The 20,623-nt window shown below is 43.1% G+C and overlaps 1 protein-coding gene across 4 annotated transcripts in view; it reads left to right on the forward strand.

The window, feature by feature from the left end:
* LOC101921879 (putative threonine dehydratase) overlaps positions 1–20,623 on the forward strand; it is a 52,037-nt gene that overhangs the window by 27,831 nt on the left and 3,583 nt on the right. For all 4 annotated transcript variants that reach the window (XM_055797797.1, XM_013304116.3, XM_027795548.2 and 1 more), the window contains 8 exons: positions 3,289–3,405; positions 4,297–4,538; positions 8,726–8,891; positions 9,387–9,483; positions 10,399–10,474; positions 11,191–11,316; positions 12,526–12,693; positions 13,005–13,062. In XM_055797797.1, the coding sequence (XP_055653772.1) occupies positions 3,289–3,405; positions 4,297–4,538; positions 8,726–8,891; positions 9,387–9,483; positions 10,399–10,474; positions 11,191–11,316; positions 12,526–12,693; positions 13,005–13,062 (1,050 nt within the window). The remainder of the gene's footprint in view (positions 1–3,288; positions 3,406–4,296; positions 4,539–8,725; positions 8,892–9,386; positions 9,484–10,398; positions 10,475–11,190; positions 11,317–12,525; positions 12,694–13,004; positions 13,063–20,623) is intronic.

The raw sequence follows: 20,623 nt of genomic DNA on the forward strand, positions 1-20,623 counted from the left end.
AGGACCTTGTTCACACCTTCAGCTCAGATGGATCAGACCAACAGCTCAAAACTAGTAAAGTCCACCTTGGCCCCATCCCCTGAGCCATCTACGTGCTCCAAATGTATGAGCACTTTCACTCTGAAAATTAACCAACCAGCTCATCCTGATGTAGGAAAAGGCAAGACTGCACCACTGAGTCCATCTTTTGTTCCTGCAGACATCCGTGTCACATGAAACATTTTGTAAACTGATCGTGCTCCTGCTCACAAGTAATTAAGATCTCTCTGGCCAATTCAAACCATTTCTTCTCACGCAGCTTTGTCCCTTTTGATGGTTTTGGCTGGGGTGGAATTAATTTTCTTCATAGCATCTAGTGTGGGGCCGTGCTTTGGATGCGTGCTGGAACAGGGCTGACAGCGCAGGGCTGTTTGGTTACTGCTGCGCAGAGCCTGCCCGGAGCCGAGGCCCTTTCTGCTCCTCTCACCGCCCCACCAGCGAGGGGCTGGGGGGCACCAGGAGCTGGGAGGGGACACGGCCGGGACAGCTGACCCCCGCTGACCCAGGGGATGTCCCATACCATACGGCATCATGCTCAGTGTGTAAAGTTGGGGGGAGTTGCCGGGGGTCTGCTGCTCAGGGTCTGGCATCGGTCAGTGGGCAGCAAGTAATGGTTTTCATTTGCATCACTTCTCTGTCTTTGGGTTTTTTTCTCTCTCTGTTATTTTCCTTTTCATTACAATTTATTTTTTTATTTTATTTAAATTGTTAAACTGTTCTTTTCTCACCCCATGAGTTCTCTCACTTTTACCCTTCTGATTCTCTTCCCTCATCCTGCTGGGAGGGAGAGCGAGCAAGCAGCTGTGTGGTGCTTAGTTGCCAGCAGGAGTTAAACCACAACACCCCTCGACTTAAATAGTTCTTTTCTCTTGGGTTTCCCTGCCAGATTTATGCAACATGGTTGTATCCGCTTTCTGCATTTACTTTGCCGAGATAAACAGGCTAACTTTCCTTAGTCTCTTTTTATGAACTGTGTTTCTAGGATGATCAGAATGGTGGAAGATCTGTATCTCCACTTGTTTTAGTGTGAAAACAGCCCATGACTGTTGCTGTTGAAAGTAATGTTCCTGCAGAAGTCATATCTTGGTATATGTTTCATGCACTGGTTCAAAAACAAAGTATTGAAAGCACAGAGCAATGTCAAGAAAATCACAGATCACCTTTATTTTAGCTCGTCGCTGAGAGGTAAGTTTCCCTTTCAGGGGCAGATGTTTGGGTTAAAAAAGTGAGCGTGACTATAACCCATTCAGTTAATTGAATGGAAAAACACTTTGTGCGGTGATTCCTGATCTGCAGGTAAGACCATGGATGGAGCATCTTGGATCCTTATGCAGGAGTGTGCCTGGAGCTGAGATACGGCATCGTGAATGATCATACCAGATATCCTAGTGGTAGTGCGTATAGAAAAGCAAGGAATCAGCATTAAATTGCACGCTTGGTTTGGTTACTGATGTAGGAACCTTAAGGGTTGCTTTATGTTAGCTTTGTGGATGCCAAATGGAGGCTGCGCCGTGTGATGTACATTAGACCCAGTACCTGTGGTCCATAGATAAGAGCACGGTGACAAAATGGAAAACTTACAGGCTGGTTCAATAAGTCTTACAAGGTCACGCATCAGGTCAGCACAGCTGAAAATAGCACCGACACCTCCTTTGCTAGAAGTGATTGCTATATTTAGGCTACATAAGAAAGCCTTAGTTGAGGGAAGCAGAAAAGAGTAACCTAGAGGTAAAATATTGAATATCAAAATGAAAGAAAAATGGCCTGAAGTACACCACCTCTGTGGTAAAGAGTGACTTAATGACACATATTTTTAAATGTCAGAGACTTAGAAACTTTATAAAGTCACAGGATTTATCTCCTTAAGTTCTTTTTCTCATTGTTCACTCTGGAGTCCAAGATTGTCTACAAAACCAAAAAATGGTAAAACTAGTACAATGTGAAGAAGCAGTAAAGCAGTGTTTCCTGTCCGGTGTTCCTGTTCTGTTTTGCGTGGGCATTCTCCATAGATTAGGCTGTTTAGGATAGAAACGATTATCCTATTAGAGTACTAAGCACTTTCCATTCTTTCAGTTCTGCGATTTGCAGAGGAGCAGCAAGTGGTAACTCCTGTTGCAGGATTTTCAGAAGCAAAATAGAGAATCTGGCCCCACCTATGGGTGAGGAATTTAACATCAGCACATCCACTATAAAGCCTTGAAACATTCATCTGAAATACTTAGTTTAGCTGTATACATTAAAGCAAGTATCTGTTTCAGATACATTCAGTTTACATAAATTCGCTTTGGAACTCCCACAGTCTGAAAAATGTGTCAGTACATATTAACAATGTACACTATCCACCATATGCATGACACTGTCTCTCTTTGTGACTTATCATAAATGAGGGCTTGATTCCCTAAATCCCCAGGTCCTCATTTGCTTTGGCAGGCAATGGAAGAGATAGAGCCAATTACGAAATAGAGATGCTGTAAGCCTGGGGAACTGGAACCCACAGGCTTACTGCAGCGCTGTTTCATAAGTTATCGTGTTTGAAACTCTTGTTTTAGATAATATGGTAACAGGAAATTAATATGGCGATGCATGCTGTGAGTTTCACCATTTAAAAAAAAACAAATTTAAAAAATCATGGACTTGGACACTGCATCGCATGTACTATGCTTGCTAATTCCTCTCTGCTCTGGGATCCTTTCTTTTCCAAACACTGAGCATTTTCAAGCAGCTGCTGCTTACACTTGCAATCCTGGGAAGTATTTTTTTATTTCCATTGTTCTTCAAAAAATAATGTCTTTTCTAATGTCATACTGGCCTTAGAATACAAAACGGACAATACTCAGTAGTGAATTGGTGTCAGAAACTGTAGCGGAGCCGTAATGGGACTCAAAGAGGAATTTTCTAACTGCTTTTGCGTCTCTTAGGAGGTGAGTATTCAATATCAGTTCTGGCAGGTGCAAAAATATCAAACCATAGGGTGATTTTTGAAATAAATAAGAATACTTCTTTTAAAATCTCTATTTGAACAGTAAGACCACAACAAGTGCTATTTTCAGAATTCGTAATAGCATGGGGTATGTATTTCCCTGCTGTGAGTTTGAAAAAGACTTCATGTATTTCTAAAGAAATAGATTATGAAATTTATTTTTTAGAGCTCATACATAGCAGCTGAATGCATGTCTCACCAAGGAGCTGATGGGGTGTGGAAGGTTCTTCTTTTACATACATCCCCATAACGACATTTCTATACTCCAGTATTCTAGGCTATCCAAGCAGTATGGAATGGACATCTATCTGAAGAAAGAATTCCTTCAGTACACAGGATCTGTGAAGGAACGTGGTGTACTTTACCTTCTGACATCATTGCCTCAGGTATAGCAAAATGTCAACAGTCAAAAAGAAATAGATTAGTTCTGGTTCATAAAAATGGAGCAGCATTAAAGATACGTTTACCTATAATGTCCATGGAATCACAGCATTTCTTGCCTTTTGAACCATTGAGCTGAACAACATAGATAGTCTGCAAGTATCTGAATATAAAATACTTTATATATGCTTGGCTGATCTGCTGGTGAAATACTTAACAATATTTCAAAGAAAAGCTTGCAAAATGTAAACATTGGTGGTTTTCTGCAGCATTTAGATGAAAGTGTTTTAATGTGTACTATAGTTCTGACATGTTGAAACCACCAGACTTTAAGTGATGATGAAATTCAGTTACAATGGGTCATGAGAAAGATCTAGATCACCAATTAATTTTGTAATGAATTTCAGTATCATTAGATGAATAGCTCGTTTATCATTTGCCGTAGGAGGTTATTGAGTCTCTGCAACAATAATAATTATAATTGGCATGATACAGCAGCCCAGAAACAGTGGTTATTCCTGCACTTCTGTACTAATATGAATAAATACTTCTATTAGGGAACCTGAAATGAAAAAAATTTCACACAGGCAGGGAAGAGGGACCAGATATCAGCTCTGAGAGGTCAGACAGCAGCTCTTGGATTGGCTGGAGTTTTGCAGCTAGTTCCAGTGGGACAAGAGTTGAACCCACGGGAGTGCAGGAGCAGGGACTGATCTTGTGCTGTCTCTCAGCTCGGTTTGTAAGTCCTGAGATCACACCAGACATGCATATGCTATATCAGAATATGATCAGCTAGTAAAGGAAAATAAGTAAGTCAGACCATTAGAATGATCCAGGATCATAAAGGACAACTTTGTGACACTATATAATATGCAATAAGCAACCCTGTTTTTTAGGATCAGCAAAGAAAGGGAGTGATTGTGGCCTCGGACAGTAACTTTTCCATGGCTGTTGCTTACCACGCCTCAGAGCTCCGTATTCCAGTGTTCGTCATCATGTCAACCAGCACGTCCCCGGCCAGAGTGAAAATGTGCCGTGAGTACGGTGCCATGGTTATATCCTATGGCACTACCGCTAAGGATTCCCAGATGCACGCAAGAAGGTTGGCGCAGGAGAATGGGTACCTCTACCTCGAAGAGTAAGTGGAAAGTCAGGCTGTTTAGAAAGATCAGATTAGATGCTCACGCAGCTCTGCAAAAATAATTCGTTTCATTAAAATTTGATCACAGGTCATCAAAAAATTCCCCTTACCTGGAGTACGGACAGTTACATACATATTCCTAGGCACAGATCATGAATCTTTTTATGACGGGGGTGGAAACCAAAATGAAATGCTCTTCTTTCCCCCAAATGAGGCAAACTTCCTATTTAGGAATTATTTGGGCTCCTTTGATAATGGATATATGTTAACTCTTTGTGAGCCCTGTCAGAAAGCTGTAAGACTAGCATTCAGTTTTGGTCTCTCTGTTTGGAGTAAGATGGGTAAAAGCTGATCTTTAACGCAAAGGGTTCAGTGGCATAGTGTAGAGCAAGAGAAGGTTAATGCTGGGAAATTTTTGCCTATCTGTTTTGAGAAAACTGATTCTGCCGTGAAAAAAGATGATAAGAGGCTTCTTCACACATCTATTTAAAGTAGCTAAGGATGAGTGTAAATTTAAGTTTGAACTATTTGAGGTCATTGGACAAACCAGATTTAATGAAGACATAATTAGAATAAGACAGGCAAAAATATTTAGAATGGATCCTTTTTCCCTTTTTTTCCTTTTCTCTCTGCAGTCTCTTCTGTCTTTCCCTTCCCTTTTCCTTTTTCTTCTTCCTTGCCTTTTTTCAAGTAAGCTTTCCAAAAGCGTGGAGGGGTGACTCATTAGTGTGAGGTAGCCGAAGGTCCCTCTCATGCACTGAGCTGGAATGTTCCACTCCCTCCCCATCGCTGCCCCTGTGCAGGCTTTATCCACAACTCCGTGTTTGTACGGCACCTGCTGCAGTGAGCGCCCGTTCCCCTTCGGCTCCTGGGCACCTACCGCACTAAACTGGTGATCGTGAGGGGCGTTTCTTGGAAAGAATATCCCAGAATGGACGGAACGGAGAAAGTCCTCATTTCTTTCCTGGTTGGTTGCTTGGGAAGGAAGTATTAAAAACTGTACCCTTCAACTCCACTGTGAGCTCTGCCGACAGCAAGTGACCCACAGGGCTGGCTGGTGTGCTTTGCCTGTTGCCGCGGGCACAACCTTGTCCCAGACTGAGACTTTTAAAGAAACCTGAGGGAATGAGTTTCCCTAGATCCCACTGAATTTTAAACCCATTCAGGCTCTCTGAAAACCAAGCTTTCTGTAACTTTGTGATTTCTGACTGTCTGACAGTCATTTGTTAATCGATGTGTTAACTCTTGCATCAGCTATCACGTTTGCACCTAAGAACTAAACTATTGTATTGTAATTTCATGTTTAATCTTCCCCTCCTCCCCAAATAATTATTCGTGTTACATAAGGTAGGTGTTCTCCAGGTTCATGAAGCTCCAGGGACAATGCACATAAAAGACTTCAGCATCTGGCAGTGAGGCACTGTAAATGTACACATTACTATGAATAATGCCGAAGCACTCTGATTTATTTCAGGTTTCAGGTTACAAGTGGCAGGTATTTTAGGTTACAAGAAGCAGGGTTATTCAGTCTGTTACCGTGTTTAAGTAAAACCTTGCAGATGCAATTTTTCACACTCTGGAGAAAAAAAAAAGAGGGGTGGGGTGGGGAACCCCCACTACAATTGTGAGCCTTTTCGTAACAGGATGCCTGTAACATATTTCGTTAGGTGTAGACTGGGAGAGCTTTCCCAGGGAGATGTACGCACGTACGCCTAGCCAGTCTTCTTCTGTTCATCGCTACCTGCCAAAGCTGTCTGTAAAACATCAGTTCACCTCCTGTGCTTCAGAATGGAACTTCTGAAATGTAGTTTTATTTCAGTGTAATTCTAGCTTGCACAAAATCTATAGCAATTTCATCCCACGATCTCCCTAACCAATTCATTCTTTCCTTCCTGAAGTCAATGTTACATGACTGCACGGGTAGTGTCCTGTAGCTGGGTGTGTCGGTGTCAGTCCTTCCCATTTCTTGAGTGCAATTAAAATACCGTGCTATGAAAATGGTCATGCAAGAGCTCAATTAGAGGAAAGAAACTTTTGGTCCGACTGTGCAACTTCCTGCGAGATTCCAGGAAGGAAATGTGATTTTCCAAGTTGGCATTCAATCATTAAGCCTACCTAATTGCTCCTTAGGTAACATGGGATTTTTTTTAATAACCATAGATGTTAAGGACCTCGTTATAAATCAGTGCGACTATTGCCTATAAGTAACACAGTACCTCTGGGATGATGTGGGGAAGATTGATTTGTGAAACAGAGGAATAAGAGTGCTACAGATTGAATTACACACCTTCCTTCCTTGTGAGGCCAGTTTTTTCTTGTGTAACTCCATATCCAAATACTGACCAGACCTGATCCTCGTTATTTGGGATCTGGTTAGTCTGTTATTCTAGGAAGGACAGCTGATAGCTTTCGAGCCCTCTATTTGGAGAATGGGGGAACGTGGTACCCAGTAGCTGACATGCCAAAATTTGTTGGAAAACCGAAGCCTGACGGCCCACCTTTGATTGCACATTTCAGAAGGCAAATGGCCAAATTTCTAGCTTTGGCTCAAAAATGCTTCTTTAAATCTACAGTCTTTAGATTTATCTGCCCTTTTTCTTGGTTTCCCTTCAATGGTATATGATACTGAAAGAGATATGTTTGCTTTCAGAAAGCAAAATTAATCAGTCATAGGGCAAATAAAATAACCCGTATTACTATAAAAAGCTGCAGGCTGATCAGTGAGCTGGTGTTCTAACTAGGTGTTAGCAAGGAAGGCATGATTATCTGAAACGTTCATTCAAATGGCTAATACACCTCCCTGCCCAGAGCAGTCTTCTTCAGGCAGAAATTTCAGTTGATCGAGAAGTTTTACTTGTAAATTGAATGTCCCAGGTCCTCGTTCATTTTTGCAGGTCCCCATGGTTTCCCACATAACCGTGAAAGAGGCAGCTCTGCAAACTTAGTCCTGAATCTTATTTGTGAATAAGGCTCCAAAACGGTTCAGGAGACCAGCGATATATTTTGTCACATGTAAGAAGGAGGAGAATGCTACTTCAGTGTCTTGATAAAGCCAGTAAATTCAAGGGTTCAGTTACCCATTCCACTATGATTTCTTGCCTTTGTCTTTAGCTGTGCTACTGGAGTGTAAGTTCATTCCTTCCATCCTTTCTTGTGTAGTTATATAGACTCTCGCCCTGAGGATTTTGCTGTGGTTTGCTGTATATGTGAGGTAACTCCCCAGGAGGGCCCTGGTCTCCACCTTGCAGGCATTCTGTGTTCTTGCAATGAGCCTCTCTGTGCATGTCTAACAGTAGTAAAAGCACAGCTTCCTAGTACCCAAATGTCCTGGGTCAAGTAAATCAAGTGAAGTCATTGGCTGTATAATTCTTTTTGCTTATCCGTTTGCCAGAAAAAGCAGAACACACAGGCATACAGTGATCTCATAATTTTTTTGTTCATATATCATTCTATGTGTACGTCATTGCTAACTTTTAAATAAAACGCAAACCAGCTTTTAGAAATAGATCCAAGTCAATTGTGTGACTGTGCAGTGGGCTTCTCTTCAGTCTTTGACTCTGCTTGTCCTTATCCTGCTCATTGTATTACCTTTGCCTAAAAGTGTTTTACCAGTGAGGGTTTTGGCACAACTAAAGGCCCTTCCAGAGTCACGTGAAGATATCAGATATTGGCGCTGGATTGTGGAAAGACTGAACTCTGTAGCAATCTGTTTGCTATTTTTGAGGTTGAACGTAGTGATTAAATTTCATGAGAAGTCCCATTTATCACAAACACCAAATTCCTATTGTAAAGAGAAGGAAGGAGATTTCCTTTTGGGACTTTGCTTTTAGTTTGGACCGCAACACTTAAAATTTATGAAGCTGAAGGAAGCAATGGCACAGAAGCGTGACTTCTGCCTCGCCAGCTCCCTAAACACCTGTACTGGTAACAACAGAGATAAGTGCTCCTCGGCCTGAAGGCTGTTTGGGGGGTTTGTCAACGGCAGGAGTTTTCTCCCAGCAGGTAACAGCACACCACGGTCTGTCCGATGGCAGCGTCCTGATGTGTTGCCTCCTCCCGTCGTGCTGGCGACGTGCTCTCACGTGTATCTTTTTCTGCTGAATGGTGTCTTTACAGTAGTAGCTTGAACTGTTGTTGCGTTGCCACCTGTGAACCCTGCTGAGCTGTGCCCTTCCTTCCCGCAGGGAGGATAGTGCTGTCTACCTGTCGGGCCTGGGAACCGTGGGGCTGGAGGTGTACGAGCAGGTGCCAAAGCTGGATGCAGTGATTTTCCCTGCAGGAGGCCACTGTGGCTTGCTGGCAGGGTCAGCTGCTGCACTCAAACACCTCAACCCACATATTTCTGTAATTGTAAGTTTCCTTTCACCTCTAAGTGTTGCATTTGGGCAGCTTTTGCACAGCTATTCTTAAAAGGCGCTGGTACCTAGCGATAACGCTGCACTGGTACCTGTGATACACTGCCAGAGGCTGCATTTGCTGGGGACAGGGACTGTCTGATCCTGTGGGCTTCACCTAGGAGAAGAGCTTCCGAGAGCCTGGGAAGCCTCCTGTCCCTTGGCTCCTCGGCTGGAGTTAAGAAAAAATATGGGAAGATTCTTCCAAAGCAAATGAAATTTGCTTTATTTTGAAATGAAGCTGTGTTCTGAAATAATTTCTTATGGGAAAAGTTTGGTCCTAAATAAGCCACAGCATAAGTTTAGTGATAGCGCAGTTATTACGCAGTTTGAAATTAATTGTTAATTTGGAGACGAAACATTATGTAGCTGCTTTTTTTTGTGTCTACTTTGGTGGTGACTTCTGTTATAACTGGATCAATAAAAAAGTGACAGCACTTGTCTTCCCCAGGGCGTCGAATCTGAAAGTTTCCCTGTATTGCAACAGTCCTTGAAGGCTGGCCACCCTATTGAAGACCAGGCTTGCAGTAATCATCACTTTTATGGAGGTAAGAAAATGCATTCTTCTTTTGGAGGTAAAGGTTGTAACTGACTTCTTCAACTGCATTATTTTCTCATTAATTCAGTTCAAATATATTTTAAAGGAAATCTCTGAAGAGTCAGAATTTAATTCAAGCTGTAAGAGCAACTTCTGCCACATTTCCACCACCACCACCCTGGGGTACAATACTATTTCCAGTGCACGTGAAGTGTTCAGGTGAATACTTAGAAATATGAGAAAAATGAGAATTAGAAATAATAAATAGAAATACGACCATTGTGCTCACAAGCAGCATCCTAACGAATGAAAATCAACGGGAAAGCTCTCGTGTAAAAGACTAGTTTGTGAAAAGGCAGGAAAATACAGTACTTAAATATTTAGACTCACAAAACTGTTTTCAGAACAATAGTGTTTATAAATGATGTAGTTGTTTCCACATCATTTGCTCAAAAACCCTCAACTGTTAAGCAATCTAAGAATATCCTGTTTACCTGGTGCTCGACGCTCTGGAAGCTTTGTCTTAAATGGGAGTTTAACGAACAAAACACTTCTTAACTTTCCGTATGCTCTGCCTGCCTCTACTCCTTCGCTAGCTGTCCTGCTGTAGCTAACAAGGTACTTCTTGCCTTCAGCCCTTGTTTGAACAGTGAAAAGCGTGGGGCTGCAGGGTCACTCTTGCAGTGCGACTATGCCAGTGAAGAATTGTCATCTTCTTCAAGGGGTCCAAAATGGCAAAATCTTCCTGTGAGATTTGGTCTTGGTCACCAAACACATTTTTGTCATGTAAAAAAATCAAGCAACTGAAGAGCAAAAAACAGCAGTGTGCTGTGCTCATTAAGGGCAAGAAACAGGCAGGGCTCTAAAAAATGTTGAACTTGTCTAAAGCAGCCAGCTTCATATTTTTGCCTTTTGAAATCTGCAGATGTGAGCGGACTCTGCTTTGGCAGCAATTCTTTGCAGCTGACTGGGAAACTTGTGGATAAAGTTGTTGCTGTGAGGTAGGTGAAGAAAAACACTGAAACGAATAGTACTGGGTGAGCATTGCTGTGTATGGAAAACGTGCTGCGCCACCAGGCTATGGTGGTCCTTCACATCCAGTGGAGAGCAGGTTGGCAGGAGCTCTCATCATGCACGCTTTGTGAGAGCGTGGCGGTGGTGGGGTGCCTTTCCTTCCAAGAGGGGCACTAAAGACGCTGAACCCAATCCCACATATCACAGAATCATCGAATATCTCAGGCTGGAAGAGATCCATAAAGGATCATCGAGTCCCGCTGCCTGCTCCTCGCAGGACTACCCAAAACTAAATCATATGACTAAAAGCGTTTCCCAGACTGACCCCTTTGGCCAAAACTTCACCTGGGGCTAGTACCTTGTCATGCTCCGGGTGCAAAATTTGTCCTTGTGTTCTACAACACTTGAAGGTAGCCTTTGGCAAAAAAAAATAAAATTAGATCTTCACAGGAGGGGCAAGTTGGATGAACATACTTACCACTAGGGTTTAGCTAGCACAGTGGTTCTAGTGAAAAATGCCATCCTGCCTTTCAGTTAGTAACAAGAGAGGTGTGTGTTCACCCCCAGCAGCACAGCTTTCGGTAGCACCACCCTGGGGTCGTGTGGGCCTGGCACGATGGAAGGAAACCAGTTATCCATAAATGTATTGTCTTCTGCTTTTGGTAGCTCTTCTGGGTTTTTGGCACAAGTCTTTTGCTTTCAGGGAGGAGGACATCCTCATTTCAATGCTGAGATTGCTGGAGTACGAGCGAGCCACGGTTGATGCGGAAGGGGCCATTGGACTTGCAGCGCTGGTTGCGGGGAAGCTGCCTGAGTTGAAGGGTAAAAGGTACGGTAGCTATGGCAGACAGGGAACTGTGGCCAAAACACGGGGTTGAGTGCCTTGGTTCCAGGAGATGAAGAGAAGCTACTTCTTTTAGGAGTGACAAGGCAATTCCTGCCCCTGTGCTGGCAGTGGGCTTATCTGCGGCGTCGACTTCAGGCTGCAGAGACCACTCACCGGTCGGAAGACCATGTTGAACAAGACAGACCTCAGCCTGGAGAGCTGACAAATCTTGCCTTTTCCTGTGTTCTCAGACGGCTGGGGGAAAGGCGGTTACACGCAGCTCCATGAGGCACGGTCGCATCGGCCAGGAGCGCATCCTGCTCTTAGCAGCCTGCTGCCTTCTCTCGTTCCGCCTGTGGAAGTCAGCCCAGTCTGTGGTGGGACAGGAGCTGGGCTGTATTCTGTGATCGCTCAGTGGCACCTGCCTCCCGGCCCCGAGAACTGCCCCAGTAGTCAATGGGATTACCCTGTGCTTAGCCTTAAATGTGTGGCTAAGTGCCTTCTTGCATCTGGGCTTGAGCACTCAGTACTTAAGCGGATTGAGCCTTGGCGCAGGACCTAGTCCAGAATGTATTTAAACATACAGGCACTGAGGACAAAATCAAATTTCCAAGCTCAGCGTTGTATGCTAACACAGTGCTGAGGCAGTTCTTCAGAAGAGGCTGACAGAGTACGCACAGAGCTGCAACAAATTTCAGTTCGGTACAACTAAAATAAAAGGGGAAAATGCAATGGTTTGGATTAAAGAGGCCAGGTTTGACTCTGCAGAGCGAGATTATCATGGGCTAAGCGTGTGGCTCTTCACTTGATCTTCAAACATTTCTGCACCCATTTTGCAGGCTTGAGATGGAGTTAATTAATAGTTAACTGTTAAGAGGCTGAGCCTCAGAACTTCCAGGGAAAATGATGTCACGTTTTTAAAGTTTGAAACAGACGTAGAATTCTCCAGCTAATTATCTCTAACAAAACTCAAATCTCCAGGAAATGCAAAATGAAAATGAAGTTTTAGACTAACTAACGCAGCCAGCTTCCAGGCCCCCGCTGCCTGCCCACAGCTGATACGGAGAGCGGGGGCCGCTCTGACATGTGCAGTACTTATCGATCAAAGGGCTAGCGGGTCTTCAGCCGATATTGAATACAGGGTCTGCGATTTATGGTTCCTTTGCATACACAAGAGCTAATCAAAAATCCGATTTTTCTCTCTGTTTTCAGAGTGGCAGTTGTTATATGCAGCGGAAACTTGGAATTACATCTGCTGCAACAGTGCATAGCTCGTGCCCTGACCCTCGATAACAGAGTGTGCAGATTTTCCCTTGTGCTTTCTGACTGCCCAGGAGACATTTCAAAGCTACTGGAGATTTTGGCTCGGGAAGATGCAAGGTAGATGTAATAGTAGGGAAATCTAATCACAGAATAGCAAAAAGATTATTAAAGATTTGGACAAGCTTCCAAATGTTCTCTGAAGGCATGTCTGTAAGTAATTAATTAATCAAAGGGGATTTTCTTGTTATATTTCAGAAAAACTTTGTATTTCACTGATTTCTGTTCCAATGCAAAAGCACCTTTGCAGCATAGGGTAAGCGTCTAACACAGAAAGCAGCAAAGATAGTTACTGTCCAAACACTTACAGAAACTGTTTTACAATGACAAACGATTGTTGGGATCTCTAATTTATCCCTTACTTGATCTAGGGTTTTGGATATCAAACAAGAACGCACGTTTGCGACGTCTGAGCTCTTCACTACCGAGGTAAGATGAGATGTAATTTCAGTTTCTCTAGCAGTACTGGCCTCCCCTAGTTTATTCTGTTTTCCTACATCTTTATACGACGATGTTGAAGAAGCTTGCATAGTGACTTGGGGAGCAGTGTGATAGATAATTTCTTCTGCGTTATATAGCACTTTGCTTCACTAAACACTTGGTAGGCATATAAATAACACAGGACCTGTTTTACCTGCTATTGCGACACTGTGGGTGAAATACTCTAGCTGTTACCATTGCAAACCTTCCTTGCCTGTGTGGTGGAGTGCCGGAGGTGGTGAGTAACCTGCAGCATCCGTCCAGAACTTGAAGAGCCAGCTGTGTAGGCTGGCTGTAATCATCTGAGATCGATTTGCCTTAAAGCGATGTGGAGAACACCCTTACTCTTAAGGAATCCTCATTTTTACTAGGGCTGCAGTTTTGTACCTTGTCCACCAAGAGCACAGAGCAAAAATCGTTATTCCTTTGTTATTTGATACAGTAACAGAGAGGAGGTGTTCTCGGGTAATAGCATCACTTAAAAGGATCGTTTGTCTCCTGGTATATCCCGTATTTCAACTGGTTTGGCAAAGGTGTGGTTCCACTGATTTCGTGCTACTGCTGTTCGAGCCCAACCTGACTTAGTTTGTGAAATCACAGGTGGAAGTCACATTAGGGATCTTTGCTAAACAGGCTTATAACTGGGATCTGGTGATGCTATTGAGCAAGCAAGGTCTTTGATTTTGGCATTTAAATCTAATTTCCCACCTGCATGCAAAAACCTGCTTGGTATTTTCACCTGTGGATATAAAGAAATGGTTAAAGATGACTATAGCAAAGGACTACGATGAAGTTCGTGAACGTGTTTCAGAACATGATTATTAGCGGTTTTCTGAAGTGTCTAGGACTAGAACTATATTGTTCCACAATGTGCCATAACGATAGGCCAGCTGACTGGTTTGGGTAACTTGAAGGTAACGTGATGCTGCAGGGGGTAGACAAGTCCCTCTGATTCAGTGACTAACTTGGCTCTGAAAGTTGAAGGCTAGATTTGACAAAGCCTGTAACTCTTCTCATGTTGTAATTTTTTTTAATGTTACTAAGTAAATGAAACAAAATCCACTGTCTTCATTTTTGATTGAGAATGTTAAAACAATTTTCCAGTGCTCTTGCAACCTCTCCCAATGAGGGAATTTTATCAGAATCTGCAGTAAATACAGTCCCTGAACGAGAAAGTGCCACGCGCGCTTGTCTGCACTTGAAACACAATGTATTCACACTGACTGCCCGCTTCAGGAATCTGACCGTGTTATTCAGGAATTCGTGTCCCTGAATAATTTAATTGGATGTTGGATTTGCATGATGGCTTTTAATCAGTCTGGGAGAGGCTATCGGATAATTAGATGTGAAGTGCGAAGTATTATTCCAGATTTATAGACCGCGGTGGCTTTGAGGGCAGCTCTGCCTGGTGACACCTAGTGAATCATGAAGTTTTTCTTTGAAAACTGAAACAAGGGTAATCAAAAAGGGTAAAACATTGAATTTACCTTTAAGCATCAAAATGGATTTGCTTTAACCAGATACAGAAAAATGTACATTTTTTCATAGTAAGGCTAATACACATTGGGGAGATTTTGCTTTTTTCTTTGTTGTTAGGAAGAGCTGAAGCCCTGTGTCCGCAAAGCATTCTGAGCGTTTGCTACTAAGCAGACCTGCAAAGGACTTTGTATCATTTTCATCAGTGTAAATCACAGCACGTTAAGCATGCATTTAGATCTGGATCAAGTACCAAAATTATCAAGTGTGTGGAGCTGGTGGTTATATAAGAAAGGTGTTACAGCTATACCCACTCCACTCTAACTTCAGCACATACTTTTGACTGTGGATATAGACGAAGCGTCTGACAGCACAGGGCAGTAAGTGTAGTGGCTCATTTAATACACTAAATCAGTCCTGTCAGGATTGTCATCTCAGTATTTAATTGGCCTTTTAGATTCACTCCTTAATTTCCAAAGGAGAGAAACTTGTTTTCTAGTCATTGCTTATCAGGAAAATAGAGCTTTTTATTTATCCCCTCCACTCCCCGTCTAGTGAAATGCCTTACTGGGTTAGTGTTTATTCATCTGGTGCATGCTTGGAACACTGTGGGAAGATCCTTGCTGGTAGTCTGATTTCATAGAGTAGTATGGACTTTCTAAAATGAAGCTTTATGTTCAAACTACACTCTTGAAACATAACTTTTGGAACATTTTACTGGCAAAAATAAGAGGGTTTTGGGTTGGTTTTTTTTTAATAAAAAAATGGATTCTGGCTACATTAGATTCAGCTGATTGTTACTGAAGTGCCTTGTGCAGTGGGACCAGCTGGTCACATTCTTTGGAAACAATATGGGAGCTTCTTTTGGATGCTGCCTGCTAATACCTCCAGTTTAGATTCTTCTTCCTTGTGACTCATGCTGGGTTTCTGTCTTGCAGAGAACCACGCCCTGATTCACTCTTACCTGAGCAGTTAGGGAATGGCTTCCAAAGTCCCGATATTGAAATAGATAACGCTTAGCAAATCGTACCGATAACCAGTCTGGTAGGCTTCACATTTTACAGCTATTGAAGCAGGTTAGATTACCAGGAATATCTAGACAGAAATAATGATCAGAGCTAAGGAAAAAATCATCTGACAAACTGGATCTAGAGATCTAGAGGATTGGCCAGTTCGTAGGAGGAGGCTGCAACTTACTGCTGTGAACTTTCCCTGTTCTCTATCAGTAATATCCCTCAGATTCCATGTGGGACAACTTATCGCTTAAATTACTTCCATCTGTAAACCTCTTTATAACCCTTTAAATCCCTTTAATTTCATATTATCATTGACACAGAGAAGTCAATGAGAAAAATCAATAAATGGCTTAATAAGATAAGAACTATCTTTGCTCTGAAGCCATGCAAGGCTCTGCTATAGATCAGCAGCTTGCCTGCTTAATGGGTGTCTCGTATTTGGAATCGGGCAACTCAGCTGAAAAAAAAAATAATCTTTGAGCTCATCAGGTTTTAGAAAAGTCTTCTCCTCACCACTGAAACTGCAGCATAATCAGACTGGCAGGTACAGGAGGGTCCTGGAACAGAGCACTGAGGGGCTGCAGGGTGTTGAGGTGCTCCAGCAGCTTTGCAGGGAAGCCGCGGTGGTGGCAGCAGTCCCTCCGACCTTGGTCCTTTTTGATGTTATAGGCTGGGCTGGGCTGTTCACTTCAAACCTCTTGGGAGCTTAACTCTGCCGTGGTTTTAAATAGCTCAGAAAAGATCAACTGTAAAAAGAGCATCCATCACATTACTTCTCCCTCTGACTGCGCAACAAAATCCTAACTCATTAATTGAATGTTGCTTTTTCTTTACGATAACGTTACATGTTGTCCCAGCGGTGCTGGGTTTCCTGCCTCACTTGGTGTGGTGTAGTACTTGTTTTTTCCATACAGTTTATCCACCTCAGGCCAGAGCTCATTGAATTATTTCAGTCTGCTCTGGTCAATTTGAGTAAATTCCTTTGGGCCAGCTTGCATTTTATGAAGGGCTGAGGGAGAGTATTTTGGATAGAGTTCCCGGTTGCCAACACATTCCATGTTGTTGTCCTGTGAAGAGAGCGCAGGGGAGCGCGCAGCTGTCCAGCTACGAGAAGGATGCTGTCATTGCCAAAGCATTTCCTGCGTGACCCTGGGCAAGGCACCGTTTCCGTGCTTCAGTTCCCCACCCGCCAAAAGGAGACACTTGCAAGTGGGAGGTTCAACAATACAATTCTTCTGAGGCCCTCCGAAAGAATGTGGTTATTTTCTTTAATGGCATTCCGCAGCAGACAGGCGGTACGGAATAGCCTGCCCCAGCTGTAGAAATAAGAACCTGACTCCAGGGAGGCTGGGAGCAGACCTGTTGGATTACCGTCTGACTTCTGAAATGTGACAGTAACTTGTTTGTGCTCATGCTCACCCACCTGAATGCCAGAATATGCCAAAAGATAAGGGCTGGGGTTGCACAACCAAGTGACAGCTGTGGCAGCTGTTATGCTCTTTCCCAAGCGTTGCATTGCATCGCCCCGACCTTGAGGGCTATCTGGCAGCTGATCCCCAAACCATGAAATGAAGTGCTGTTGCCAAATCATCCGTGATGTGCAGTAACCCACACTGGGTGTTTACAGAGTAATTCGGAAAATTACCCAGTTAATATATATATATTTTTAACAGATACAAAAAGCCTTGCTTGCTTTATAGAACTGAAACCAGCGTGTATAAATAAATCCAGTGGTTTTCATGCAAACAAACCTATGCTGTTGCTGAGTGTGGTGTATCGTGAATGTTAAGTTACGTGAATCCACCAAGACCAACAGCGCAGAAGAAGGTGATGATGAGTATGGTTTCTAGGATTAAAGTGGGATACAAAGGTTCAGCGGATGAATCAGGGACATAAGGAATTGCAGTACCTGGTTACGATCTATCTTTACATGGAGCCTGGAGAAAGCACAAAAGACTGGGATCTTCTGATTGAGCCTCGCTGCTCACATTTCCTCTGCTCTCTAGTGTTGGCTCACCATGCCCACCCAACATCTTCATTTGCACACACACCCTACAGGTAGCAGGCATCAGGGAGTTGAGAAGCACTCTAAATGAATTTTTTAAATCTAGGAAAATACGGTCTAACAGGTTAAGCACCCACATGTGAGATTTGCAGTTAAAAGGGACAGAGGTGCCTGCTCTTTTGCCCAAATTATTCAGCACAGAACTCTGCAAATTTCTTCTTTTGTGAAGTTATGAACTTTCCTCTCTTTGAAATTGAATTAATCCTGTGAATATTTTAATTTGCGTATCTGGGTTTTGGTGTTGCCCTGAGTAATAACTTGTGATCAAGTTTTGCCTTTATTTTTTTCCAGCCTTCGTCTTGCTCCCTCAGTTATTTCTAGCTATTAAATAAAACCCACAAGAAACCAGCGTTCAGTGAAGGCTGCTCTCTCTTCCATTGCTTGAAGCCCTATTATAAAAAACCCCAACAGGCTAACTAAACCCTTAGTTTGGAATCAATCTTTAAATTACCTGCCACCAAGAGCAGAACTCTAAATGCAGTGACAGATCCATCTGGCTGGTTATTTTAACGGTCTTACAGGACCAGATAATTTCGTTATTATTTTTTAATCCAGCAAGGATGGAATATGCAGGAGAGAAATGCATAAAATGTACTGGGTGGTGGTGGTTGGTTTTTGTGGGGTTTTTTTGTTTGTTTTTAGATGCAGAGAAAATTCTACTGTGCAAACATGGTCCTGCAGTCCTTGAAGTTCTGCTCAGTCAAAAAGCCGATGTCTAGTACTGAGGGCTTATGGGTTTGAAACAAATTTCAAGTTTTCTCTAGTTGTCGTGAGTTATCTTGTCTGGAGTATGAGAAATACCAGGCAATAGGTTTCATAAATTCTTCTTAAATAAGACCAGTTTGGAGCCCTTAGTTCATCCGTGGCTGTGCAAGCTCCTGTAGCTGGTAGTACTGGGGTGACTGTTCATCCCAGATAGATGCCATCCTCATATACCTCCCCACGAATATGAGGGTTGCCCTGTTGGACACTCGTGTAACTTATACTTCCCAGGTGAAGCGAATGAGAGAGCAGAGTCTGTGAAAGTAAAATTGCAGTGTAAACGGGCGTAATCTGAGGAAGAAAGCAAATTCTTGCCGCCTTTGCTGTGTAGACCTGTAGCTGCTCTAAAGTACAGTGTGATTCCCTGTCTGCTCCTGCTGTAGGCAAATGTTCTCTGTTCCTCTATTTGGCAAGTGTGAAAAATCAGGAAAATTTCTGGAGTTTTTTATTATTACTGCTGGTTTTGCTGTTACTTTTTATAATCCACTGCAGCGTATTAATGGCTGTATCACGTGTTGGATGCTGTGCACGCCCAGAACAAAAAGACAGTATTCCTCCAAACTGTTTACAAGCTCTCTGGCTCCAGTCTATCCAAGTCTGTCTGGCTTCAATCACTAGCAGAAAGAAAAGGGCAGAGGGGAGGGGAGTGAGCTCTGTAAATCGAACCGCTTTCCCATGCTTGCTCCCAGGGCAGAGCAGCCGCGCGCTGCCAGACATGCAAAGCTGCAGCTGGCAAGTCCGGACGGGTTCCAAGTGCAGCACTTGATTTGCTCAGGACAAACAGGCGCGAGTGCAGTGGAAGGGCAGGAAAGCTGCTTTTCGTGCTTACGGACTCTGTGAGGGGTGGGTGTGCGCTCTTGAAGATATGGCTGCAAAGCTTTAGGGATTTTGTAGGAAGCAGGGAATGGATAATGGGTGTTTGGTCCCTAGATACCCTTTAGATACTTTTCCCAGTCTTTGTGTTCTCTCCTCTTCCCTCATTATTAATTGTCCTCTGTGACTGCCCTTCTCTTGAGACTAATTCCCATTTTTTCAGAGGAGGAAGAATTTAGCATCTAATTTGTGTTCCAAATAACTAAACATGAATAGACCTATGCTCAGGGTAAGAGGTGAAGAATTACAGAAACAGATCAGAAATGTGGCTTATTTCATGATGGATGTTTAAGAAGCTGTAGCCAGTTTTCTAATGAAGTGGGCTCACGGCTGTTCAGAATAACCTGGAGTTAGTGGTTTGTCTTCTCCTTCAGCAGTTTTGGTAAAGGTGTATTGTTAGTTTAAGCTCAGCCCTGTAAAAATATAAATTCACACAGTTCTTATTTAGAAATGTCCTCATAAACATATTTGAGTAGACACAATTATTTTTTTTTTGCCTTCCTGCAGCTCTGACAGGAGCATTACGCAGGGCATCTGTCTCTAGTAGGCCACCGTAAGGTTACCACGGCCAGGTTTTTTTTCTGTTTTCTGTAGATTTGCCTGTTAAGATAAACTCTCTGTTGTTGCACCGTGATCCTTTCCTCGCTAGATTTCCAGGTTTTTGTGAGGTCTTTTTTCCACGTGGCACTTTAAATGCCAGCGTTAATTCCAGCAGGGTCAGCGGTGATTAAGTTTGTAGTCTAAAATCGCAAAGTATCACTTTCCTTCTGCACCTTCGTATTGGTGCCTCGCCTTTGGTAGTGCCCAGATTCTCGAATGATGCCGTAGAGATGTGAGTATGTAGAAAGAGGGATTAAAGAAGAATTGAAAAAAATGACATTGCAGTTATTGTCTTCAGTGGCTGCACGACAGGATTGTCAGTAATACTTGTGGAGGCAAGTGGAGAATAAAAACAAAACTATTAAGATCAGGTTTTCCTGGGTTTAGTTGGATTTAGTAGCAGAACCATAGCCAAGGACTAGAAGCAATGCAATGAGCAAACAAAAAAATCAGAATAAAACAAAAAGGCGTGGGAGGAGATGCAGCCCGCTAGGATACTGCAGAGGTGGTAAAGGTCTGGGGGATAACTCCATGAGAGAGAAGAGGAGGAGAATATAAAAAATGTGAAGGATGTAGGTGTTGGAACAAACACTGCCCAGAAACATGGAAATGCGGTGCAGTAAGAGCCGGAGATTGGTGAGGTGGCAGCAGCGCCACGTACACACCCCAGGGAACGGGAAAGAGAAGCTGCTAGCGGGTGACTTCAGGGAGGCCAGCA

The sequence above is a fragment of the Falco peregrinus genome, chromosome 1 (genome assembly GCF_023634155.1).
Source record: "Falco peregrinus isolate bFalPer1 chromosome 1, bFalPer1.pri, whole genome shotgun sequence".
Classification (NCBI taxonomy): domain Eukaryota; kingdom Metazoa; phylum Chordata; class Aves; order Falconiformes; family Falconidae; genus Falco; species Falco peregrinus.